Below are 11,771 nucleotides of genomic sequence, written 5' to 3' on the forward strand. Positions count from 1 at the left end.
ACATCTTCCGGCTAGTCTTTTTGGGTGAGGTACTGAATTGTTATAAGTAGTATCAGAGTAGATCCGACCTATAGCCTACGGGCTCATTGAGGCTGACTACGAAGCAATTGTGGTGTTTGCGATTAGATTTAAATAGATTTGAACCCTTAGCCTGACGAGGACATCGAGGCATAAATATGGGAAGTATGTGAGAAACCATGTGAGCAGATCTTGTGTATATATACAGATCTAAGGACCCTAAAAGATATCTTCTAGATTTGAATGGAAACAAGGGAGGTTAGCTAACCACAGACCGATTATGGTGTTTGTGATTAGATTTGAATAGTTAGAGCGTAAATAGAGGCAGGGAATACTTTGAGCCATCTTTTATAGATGAGAAGTACATATCCCATTGGAGTTGGATTCTTGAGTCTAGAGTCGAGGACTCTTAGCTTTCCATACTCGGATTTGCATAGAAATCTGAGTCCAACTAAAATAGATCCCCTCGATGCCACATAACCTATAGTTGGGTGATCAGATTTGGACGCCATCGTATATATAATATGACCACTAGTGATTGACAGGTCTAGCTTCATGGGGTCAAACAATCCAATGCACATGGTAGCTGATGGGGACATCAGCTAGGTCCCCATTTTATTTGCATATTTGCTTATTGTTATTTCTGGGTTTATTTGTGTTTAGGGATTTATTTGTGGTTTATTCTATTCTGGGCTTATTTTCATTTTAGGGCTTATTTGTGGGGGATTATTTTATGTAAGGGGTTTATTTTAATTGTTCTTATGGGGCCCTATTTAAAGGGAACTTGTAAGCTGATTAGGGCTTAATGCAGAATTAGAAATTTTCTCCCCACCCAATCTCTTTCTCTCTTCTTCTCTTCTCCCTCTTCTCCTTCTCCTCCTCTTTCCCTTCTCCCTCTTCTCTGTTCTGGTTTAAATTCCCGCTGAAGCTCTTCCTCCAGATTTGGTCCGGCATCAACTTGGTATCAGAGCAAGAGGCTTTGCCCCTGCTGCCAAAGCCCGATCCAGATCGTCCGAGCCTTCCTGTGAAATAGAAGAAGACTGTGTTGGGCACTTCCATCTCCCGGCTACTCCTCCAAACCGAGAGCCAAAAAAAAAAAAAAAAAAAAAAAAAAAAGAGAGAACACTGCCGAGTCTGTGAAGGCCCAGATCGACAGCCATTCACATCCGATTCCCCTCTCTCTCGGTCTGTGTTTTCACCAGAGCAAAAAAAAAAAAAAAAAAAAAAAAAAAAAGGAAGCTCCCCTGTGGCCGAGCAGTTCCACTGTGCCCCTCCCTGCCGCAACCACCTCTTTCCATCAGATTCCCCGGAGGCCTCCCTGCAGCGCCACCTCTGGCCCTCCACCGGAGCCTGCAACCGACGCCACCACCACCTCTGCCGCGTCTTCACCGTCGTGCCACCACCGGTGTATGGCCGAGCGTCGCCGGATTCCGGGATTTCTGTGGCCGCACGAGTATTACGCCGTACGTCGACCACGGACACCGGAGCGCGTTGAAGGACCGCGTGTGACTCCCGCTGCCGGAAAGAGGAAGAGCGTCGTCGATCTGTTTGCCACCTTGTCCCTCGGCACTGTCGACGCACCCGCCGACCACCGCGCGCAAGATTCCGGCCGCCACCACGACCAGCCGCCGCCTGTTGCCGCCGACAACGGAGTCTCCGTCGCCGTTCAGTTCGGCCGCTCCGCAACCACCGCCGAAGCGGCCGGAACGCCCTCCCGAGTCGATCGGGAGGTTGAAGAAGGAGTTACGGTAACGGGTAAGTTCTAAACCCGTTACCCCAAACCCGATAGCCCGGTTCACATCCAGTAAGTAAAAAAAAAAAAAAAAAAAAAAAATTGGCACGTGACCCGCACGTGCTGAGTTTTACTGTTATCGGAGCGGGTTTCATTCGAAACCCGAAACCGATAACCCGAACCCGTTAGGGTTCGAAAAAAAAAAAAAAAAAAAAAAAATCGGATCACGTGACCTGCACGTGTTTCCAACAACAAAAAAAAAAAAAAAAAAAAAAAAAACCTAACCTCTGTTCTGCCGAAGAGGAAACCCTAGGGTTTCCACCGCCTCCTTCGCCGCTGTCGCCGAGCTCCGCCTGCAGCGCCACCACCGACCGTCCGCCGTTTCCTCCTCGCCGCCTCTGCCGTGCCGTTTCTGCCGCCGACGCCATTTCCTCCGTCACCCGAGCCCGCGCCGTCCCTGTGCCCGTGCCGCTCGTGTCGCTGCGCCGTCGCCGCCCCCCGCCCGTGCCGCTTCCTGCCGCCGCCGAGATCCGCCATCGCCTGAACCCCTCCGCTACGCCGCCCGAACCAGCTGCGACGCCGTTGGGCAGCTAACACACCACCCGAGTCCGCCCGCTTCCTCCGATTGTCATCGTCTCTCCCTCCACTGAGCCACGCCACCACGTCCCGCCGCTACGCCCGCCTCCGCTTGCCGCTGCACCAGACCACCGCTTCCACCTTTCCCCCTTCTTTCCCCTCTTTTCCACTCCCCTTTCGGTCCCAGTTTCTCCTTCACTCGAGCTCCATCGCGCCCGATCCACTGAGCCACCTGCGGCCCAACTGACTGCAGGGCCCGCCACTGATTCCCGATCCACCGTAGCACCTGCGGCCCACTGACTGCAGGGCCCGCCACTGATTCAAGGATCAACTCACAAGCCTTCCTCATTTACAGGCCCGCTAGCCACACCATACAGTATACCCCAAAGTTGACAGGTTCAGCAGGCCCCCAGTTGCTGTAACGCGACCAGATTCACGCCATCCGACGACCCGACTCACTGCGTCCCGACCGTCGCCCCAGCCCACGAGTACCTGATTCTGATTGGCTGTATCCGCCACAGGTAATAGGTTCTTCCTCCCTTGGACTTGCTTATTTAAATATGTTCTAGTTCTCTTGCATGACATCCCTGTTTTGAAACTTATTTTATTGTCAAACTGCAAAACCTAGAACATTTTTCACCACACCTGTCCTACCTCCCAATTAAATCTAAATATTAAATTAGCACACCTTAGTGTCAGGACATCATCAACATCCATAGATCAGATTACTTTTAGACTTTGAATGACTGTAAAACGTGTTTGCAACCTAACTTCTTATAGTGACTAATTTTCTACTTTAATTCTGAAATAACCAAAGTACAAATTAGTAACATTTAATTTTAAGTTATTTTTGTGAAAAGTTGCTGATTTCCGAATTCATAGTAGGTTGCATTAGTGAGTTGCATCAGTAGGTTGTCCTGCATTACCTTTAGACAATTAGGGTTCATTAGTAGTATTGCATATCATATCACCAACTAGAGTAGCTCCTGTATGCCCACCCGTAGTGGTAGAGAGTACCTCCTCACTGACTCCCAGACCCCTTCATCCACCATGGACCCCAGAGTCATACAAGATATTCTAGAACAATTAGCTGCAATACGAGCTGATCACGACGAATTCAAACGTGAGGTCCGTGCTCAAATACAACACCTTAGGACTCCGGAACCATCATCCCCAATCGCAGCTTATCCCGAGTTTGGTTTGACCACACCGCCTGCAGCTTTTCCCCATCCCCCTAGGAACCAACATCATCCTGATCACCAGCGCGATCTTGACGAGCGACTACTTCGTACCGTGCTAGTAGAAGCCCCTACATTTGCTGGTCAATTAGAGCCGAGCGTGTACCTTGATTGGAGAGCAGCCATGGATAATTATTTTGAGTGGTACGATATGACTGAAGATAGAAAAGTACGGTTTGCCAAAATGAAGCTTATTGGGCAAGCTCACTGGTACTGGCATAACGTTGAACATCGGCGTGAGACCCAGAGGCTTCAACGCATCACTACTTGGGAGGATATGAAAGAGAAACTGAATGAGAAGTATCTGCCATTCTCTTACCGACAACGCCTCATGGATAGGTGGCAGAAACTAACCTAAGGAACTTCAACTGTTGCCGATTACATTGCACAATTTGAGGAGTTTCACATGAGGTGTGGTGTAATCGAAGAAGAGACTGTTACTCTTTCTAGGTTTCGGGCAGGACTTCGTGAGGAGATCCAGAAAGAACTGATCCTCCGAGAGATTACTACCCTTGGCCAGGCATACCAATTGGCTCAAGACGTGGATAGTTTTTTACGAGTCCCTGTGGTGAGACGTACCGATTCTCGGTTCTTACCCCCAGGAGCCCGACCTAATCAAAGCCATCTCCCACAACCTAGACCACTCTCCAACCATCCTTCACAGCCTGGTTCTAGCCAAACACCGACTAGGACGTTCCCGGTGCCTGCTCAAAGTACATCCACTGATAAAGGAAAAGGCATATTAGGGTCCAACCCGCCCTTGAGAAACCAAACCCAGTGTTTCAGGTGCCAAAAGTTTGGCCATATTGCGTCTCAATGTAATGCCAAGACCTATTTGATGACTGAACTGGAAGCAGGAACCCAGGATACTGAATGTGTCGAAGAAGTCTATGAACCAAACATCGAGGATTTTGTAGATGACTTTGGAGACGAAAAGACCGGGTTAGAATTTGTTCAGACTGAATACCAAAATGAGCCCACTGATAGGAATGACCAAAACCATAGGCTCCATGTGGTTAGGTGCACACTAGCCCAAACAAAGACCGAACAAGACTGGCGAAGAACCTCCCTATTTTACACACTTATTAAGATCAATGGTAAAACATGCAAAATCTTATTTGATAGCGGGAGTTGCATCAATGCCATTGCATCTGGAGTTGTTTCTCGCCTTGGCCGAAAATCTACCCCTCATCCTAATCCATATAAAGTAGCCTGGGTAGATAAGACGTCCATTTCGGTTTCAGAAAGGTGCCTTGTCCCGATTTAATTCCTATCTTATAAAGACGAGATTTGGTGCGACTGCCTTCCGATGGACGTAGGTCAAGTCATCTTAGGAAGACCTTGGTTATACGATAGGGACGTCACACTTCATGGTCGGTCAAATTCGTGTAGTTTTATGTTCCAGGGTCGGAAAATTATATTGAATTCATTGCCTCCTAGAGAGCCCGTACCTGAGAAGAAGGGTGCTACACCACAAAAGGAAGAGTCACTCCACATCATTACTTCGAAAGAGGTAATGAAAGATATCGAAAGCCATTCACCAGTGTTCGCCCTTGTGGCCAGAGTTATTAATGTGGAGTCAAATGTCGAACATCCGGCCGCCGTAGTCCCTTTGTTGGAGGAGTTTCAATCTGTCTTTCCGACTGATCTTCCAGAGGCACTCCCTCCAATGCGTGATATCCAGCACGTAATTGATCTCATTCCTGGAGCGTCACTGCCAAATCTTCCCCACCATAGACTCAATCCAAACGAGCACACTGAACTGAAACGCCAAGTTGACGAACTCGTCACTCGAGGGTACATTCGTGAGAGCTTGAGTCCATGTGCTGTACCTGCACTCCTCACTCCCAAGAAAGATGGCTCTTGGAGGATGTGCGTCGATAGCCGTGCTATCAATAAAATCACGGTAAAGTATCGTTTTCCCATTCCTAGGCTGGACGACCTTTTAGACTACATGTCTGGTGCTACAGTTTTTTCCAAGATCGACCTAAAGAGTGGGTACCACCAGATTCGGATTCGTCCTGGGGATGAATGGAAAACAGCATTCAAAACCAAAGATGGACTCTACGAATGGTTAGTAATGCCTTTTGGATTAACAAATGCTCCAAGTACTTTTATGAGGGTGATGACACAGATCTTGCGACCTTTCTTGAACAAATTTGTCGTTGTATACTTTGATGACATCCTCATTTATAGTCAAACTCAAGAGCTCCATCTTTCACACCTAAGGCAGGTTTGTGAAGTCCTGCAGAGAGAAAGCTTCTTTGCAAACCCTAAGAAGTGTGCCTTCCTGACTGATCACGTCACTTTCTTAGGGTTCATAGTATCTTCCAAGGGTGTCTCCGCTGATCCAGAAAAAGTAAGCGCGATAGTCGATTGGCCTGAGCCCAAGACCTTAGTCGAAGTACGTAGTTTTCATGGTCTGGCTACTTTCTATCGTCGCTTCATTAGGAATTTTAGTTCCATAATGTCTCCTATCACAGATTGCATGAAGAAAGGAGATTTTATCTGGACTAAGTCGGCATCCCAAGCATTTAAAGATATTAAGCATAGGATGACCGAAGCACTTGTCTTGCGGCTCCCTGATTTCACTAAGGTATTCGAGGTCGCATGTGATGCCTCTGCGTTGGCATAGGCGGTGTGTTAAGCCAAGAAGGTCACCCTGTCGCGTTCTTTAGCGAAAAGTTAAGTGACGGCAGGTTGCGTTATTCCACCTATGATAAGGAATTCTATGCGGTAGTGCAAACTTTGCGACATTGGCGACACTATTTGCTACCGCAAGAATTTGTCCTGTATTCAGACCATGAGGCTTTAAAGTATCTCAATTCTCAAAAGAAATTAAACTTTCGACATGGCCGATGGATTGAGTTTCTACAAGCCTATACTTTTGTGCTGAAACATAAAGCTGGAGTTGAGAATAAGGCTGCTGATGCGCTCAGTCGACGGATCTTCCTCCTATCCATGATGAGCACTGAAGTAATTGGTTTTGAAAGGATCAGGGAACAATATACCACCTGTCCCGATTTTAGTAATGTATACCTGACCTTACGAGATGGAGTAGAGAGAGAGCACGATGATTTCTTTTTACACGATGATTATCTCTTTCGCTCCGACCGATTGTGTATTCCTCGAACTTCTTTGCGAGATTTTCTAGTATGGGAAGTACACGCTGGAGGACTGTCTGGGCATTTCGGGAGAGACAAAACCATTGAGATGGTGGAAAGACGTTTCTTCTGGCCGAGTCTCAAGAGAGACGTGGCCAAGATCGTCGCTCAGTGCCGCACATGTCAATTAGCAAAACAACGTAAACAGAACACTGGGCTTTACACTCCACTACCAGTTCCTGATTGTCCGTGGCAAGATGTTAGCATGGATTTTGTGTTAGGGCTTCCACGTACCTCGACCAGACATGATTCCATTTTTGTAGTAGTGGACCGGTTCTCTAAAATGGCTCATTTTCTACCATGTTCTAAGACTTCTGATGCTTCTAGGATTGCGAAAATCTATTTTGACGAAGTCGTTAGACTCCATGGTATCCCTAAATCTATTGTGTCCGATAGGGATGTTAAATTTATGAGCTATTTTTGGAAAACTCTTTGGCACATGATGGGTACCAAATTAAAATTTTCCTCTGCCTATCATCCCCAAACTGATGGCCAGACCGAAGTTGTCAACCGAAGTCTAGGGAGTCTTCTCAGATATCTGGTAGGTGAGCATACTAGGACTTGGGATCTCGTGTTACCAACTGCCGAGTTTGCATATAATAGTTCGGTCAATAGGACCATAGGCATGAGTCCTTTTGAAGTGGTGAATGGTTATAAACCTAGGCAACCCATAGACTTGATCCCCATGTCTCATCAGCATAGAGTCTCTGAGTCTGCACAATCATTTGCTTCACACCTGCATTCATTGCATCAGGAGATCAGCAAAATTATTCACTCTAATAACTTAAAATATAAATCCTTTGCTGATTTGCACCGCCGTTATAAAGAATTAAATATAGGTGATTCAGTCATGGTAAGAATTAGACCTGAACGACTTCCTTCGGGGACGTTCAAAAAGTTGCAATCTCGTAGTGCGGGACCATTCAAAGTCCTAAAGAAAATCAGTTCGAATGCGTATGTTGTAGATCTTCCTGAAGACTATGGGATTAGTGCGACATTTAATATTGAAGATTTAGTCCCATACAAGAAATCAACATTCATTCCTTCTGACCCTTTTGTTGATACATCCACTATTGTTGATCACCCTGCTCTAGCACCTGCTAGTGAGCCTCCACCTCCCCAGTTTCATGCACGCAGAGAACACATAGAACATATATTAGATGAGCAGGTTATCTCTACCAGGAGAGGAAGCTACCAACGTTACCTTGTTCGGTGGAAAGGTCGACCCGAATCAGATGTGTCGTGGATTTCGCGAGCTGAGTTGCAGCGCCTTTACCCGGATCTTCTGGAGCAGTACGACAGCCGCCCCGATTTACACTCGACGGGGTCGAGTTTTTCTCACCCGGGAGGAGTTGATGGGGACATCAGCTAGGTCCCCATTTTATTTGCATATTTGCTTATTGTTATTTCTGGGTTTATTTGTGTTTAGGGATTTATTTGTGGTTTATTCTATTCTGGGCTTATTTTCATTTTAGGGCTTATTTGTGGGGGATTATTTTATGTAAGGGGTTTATTTTAATTGTTCTTATGGGGCCCTATTTAAAGGGAACTTGTAAGCTGATTAGAGCTTAATGCAGAATTAGAAATTTTCTCCCCACCCAATCTCTTTCTCTCTTCTTCTCTTCTCCCTCTTCTCCTTCTCCTCCTCTTTCCCTTCTCCCTCTTCTCTGTTCTGGTTTAAATTCCCGCTGAAGCTCTTCCTCCAGATTTGGTCCGGCATCAGTAGCCCAATTGATCCCAACAAACTAATTTCCCACGTAGAATAGGGCAGCCATTGGATGAAAGGATTCTTAGATCCATGCTTGAAAACGGCTTAAAACTTGTTTTAAGGATGATAATTTTGCTCTTGTCCTGAAAAAATGAAGCTGAGAAATGTCATTGTCCTCCATGTTGCTTTAGTTTTCATGTCCCAGTAAAATGACTTGCACCTTCCCCACCTATTGCCGCCGCTCTTTGAAATATAAAGCCTAAAAAGGCACGATGCAAAGTATGTTGGAAAAAGGCGGATATTCCGCAAAATTAAAAAAAAAAAAATCTATGTGAACTATAGTTTTCTTTATTCCGGTAGTTTTTTTTATAGGTTATGTGAATTGTAGTTGCTGAGACATATGTTTCATACAAATAGATGACTAAAAAACACACATTTTCTTTTAAGAATTTATCGAACGGATAAGTTCAGCTCAATCTTTATATATAAAATCCGGAAAAAAAAAACAATATAGTAGAGTGATCAAGAAATTTGCTACTAACCATAATGTTTTTTTACTTTCTTTTGATAAAAGAGGCCTATGAGCCTATACACATATAATAATCTAATTGTTTGTATGAGCATAATTACATTAAAGGCGTATAGAAGACGTGTGCCCATTGCTGAGCTGCCACCATCGAGTTGTTGATCGGTCAAATAGTAATCTATTATCTAAGTTAGAGGAAATTAATGGAAGAAGTCGGGGGAAAGATGTGGAAGTTGTTGCATTGAACAAGCCATGTATCTCTTTTTAAGTACACAAGAGACTCAGAAGGAATAAAAGAGATCTCTGTCCCACCTATTCCGGAGAAAGACGTGTGGAAGTGTTACACTAACGAGGTTCTCTTGCAAACGTTGTAGCATCCTTCTGCTGACCAACTCCACAATTTTGTCATATGTGAACCAAAAAACAAGAGCATCAACACCACCAACAACAAGGTGCTATTGATCCTTGTCCACCCATTATGAATGTAGCACTCATTTAAAATATTATAATAATATTGATGCATGCTCCAAACCCCGACGAGCCCGGAAGCCAAACCCACGCTATCTAATGTCTCTGAACCATATCCCACGCACGACAGCCACCGCGTCGGAACCTGTGGGGAGCGGAGGGCAGTTCGGCGACGAGGCAAGCACATAGAAAGGAAGAGGGTCGCGATGGGAGCAGGAGGAAGAATAGTTCGGTTGCTGCGATGACGGAGGAAGCGGTTCGACGCCATGCACGCAGGTTCGACACAACGTCGTGGACGTGGGACGAGGAGAGGAGATGGATTCCGAAGCACGGGAGGGCGTGGACGAGAGAGTGGATGAGTGATGGCGAGGAGTTGATAAGTGATGGCCCGAGTCTCTCGTGAGGAGGGGGAGAAAGTATTTAATGGAGTGAACTGTCTTGGGATTGATAAACGTGAAGTAGAGCATTTGCCTTGCATGGGTTGTCTCTCACCCAAAGAGAGCTATTTCATTTGAATATATAGTGGTTCGCTTTCACCCATTGTAGTTTACCAATTCTTTCTTTTCTTCCATTCGACTCCATCTTTGGTTGGGACCTATCAAATATCGATGACATCACATTATACTGATCCTCCTAAACCTCTTACTAATCAACAAGTTTTGTGCATCTTCCTAATCCAGAGAGAGAGAGAGAGAGAGAGGGGGGGGGGGGGGGGGGGGGGGGGGGAGGAGAGAAGGAGGGAGGGAGGGGGAAAAATGAAAGCAAAGAAGAGTGGGATCGATATACCTCCAATTTAGCGAGGACTAAGTTAGGCGAAAAGGGTTAAAGATCAACCAACCACTTGATGCAATAAGGGTAACTAAGTTATATGTATAATGAGTGACTATATATGACATGGGAGACCTTAAATTGGTGGTGATAAGGAAATTGACCGTAATAAGTGGAAGGAACTCAAATTGAGCTTATTTATAACTAAGAGTTATATCAAAGCAATGGATAGCTACTTTATATTTGGAAGTGCTACACTACAATTGAAGCAATCAATACAATTCATTCACGTAAAGCAAATATTTAGTTATCCTAAAGTCAAATTAAATCAATGCAGCAGCCCATGTGCTTTTGCTTACAGCACAACCTCCATCAGCTCACCAAATATAATGCTTACATTTTTATTTTTTTTTGCTTTAACGGGTTGATCATACCATTAAAGCAAAAAAAATAAAAATAAAAAAAAATGAACATGTAATATTGCTTCTCGACACAATTTTTGTTTGACTTTCTATATAAGTACTTCACTGGTTGAATGAACCGGGGCTTGAGAAGCTTCCGATGGGCTGAACTTATTGAAAAAAATCCGATAACCAAAAACATAAATCTCCGTAAAATTGTACTGAAAGGTGAAGGAAGTTGGTGGCCTCATGGCTTCTCTTATCAAAGAAAAGCTACTAGAACTCTTTGCCTTCTCAGCAGACACCACTCTATGGTAAGCCTTGTTCAATGGATTGTCATTTTATTTTACACCATATAAGATCATGAGTGTCCATTAAATGTAAATGCTCTTTCTTGGGTATGAAGTTGTACAGCGAGATAGTTAAAATTAGCAGCAATAATGTCTCAAAATTAAGCAATACCTGATGCTGTCATTGCAATGTATATAAAACTCCAGACTTGTTATTCTACCCCTTAGTTTAAGTTATTTTCGAAACATTTTCTAGTTCCATTCCAGGGCGTGTTACCAATTTGGTATTTCTTTTTTAGTAATTGATATAAATATTAAAAATTTCAAGGTGTGGGGACCAATCCCCATCTTACTTATCTTACCATATATATTGAAGAAACTTGTCATCGGGCTCCTCATGCCTATAGAGAGGCAAACAGTGCAATGGACTGAGTGACATCCTTTGCGGCTCAGCATTTCAGAAATTTTATTTCGGATGACGAGTCTTTGGTTCCGTTTCCCTTGTATTTTTTTTTATCATTTTTGATCTTATGGGCTGCATCCATATCCATAGAGTGCGAGTCGCCGTTGTATCAGACCAAAAAAAAAGAAAAAAGAAAAAGAAGAAGGAGAAGAAGAAAGAAGAAACTTGTCCACGAAGGTGGTTTGGGTCTACTACTAGAAATCAAGGCCCCACCATATATCCTTCCCATTCTCCCCTCCCAAGTCTATTCTCCCAAAAGGCCATGTTCCCCGAGGACAATAATAATTCTAGAAGCCCAAGCCGGAAGAGATGGTTCTTCTTGCCGCCCTCCTGCTTCGTAGGTTCTCTCGTCTCCGAGACCGGCGGCTCCGACCGTCCCGGCGGCCCCTCCACGGTGTCGAAGCCCAAGCTCTCCCGGT

General features: G+C 44.9%; 1 protein-coding gene across 1 annotated transcript in view; it reads left to right on the plus strand.

Moving 5' to 3' along the window:
* The first annotated feature begins 11,527 nt into the window (after positions 1 to 11,527).
* LOC113463036 overlaps positions 11,528 to 11,771 on the plus strand; it is a 2,110-nt gene continuing 1,866 nt past the window's right edge. The window contains exon 1 of the mRNA XM_026806520.2: positions 11,528 to 11,771. This exon is cut by the window's right edge and continues 113 nt beyond it. Within this exon, the coding sequence (XP_026662321.2) occupies positions 11,615 to 11,771 (157 nt within the window). The 5' untranslated portion in view covers positions 11,528 to 11,614.

This window comes from Phoenix dactylifera, unplaced genomic scaffold (genome assembly GCF_009389715.1).
Source record: "Phoenix dactylifera cultivar Barhee BC4 unplaced genomic scaffold, palm_55x_up_171113_PBpolish2nd_filt_p 000675F, whole genome shotgun sequence".
NCBI classification, from domain to species: domain Eukaryota; kingdom Viridiplantae; phylum Streptophyta; class Magnoliopsida; order Arecales; family Arecaceae; genus Phoenix; species Phoenix dactylifera.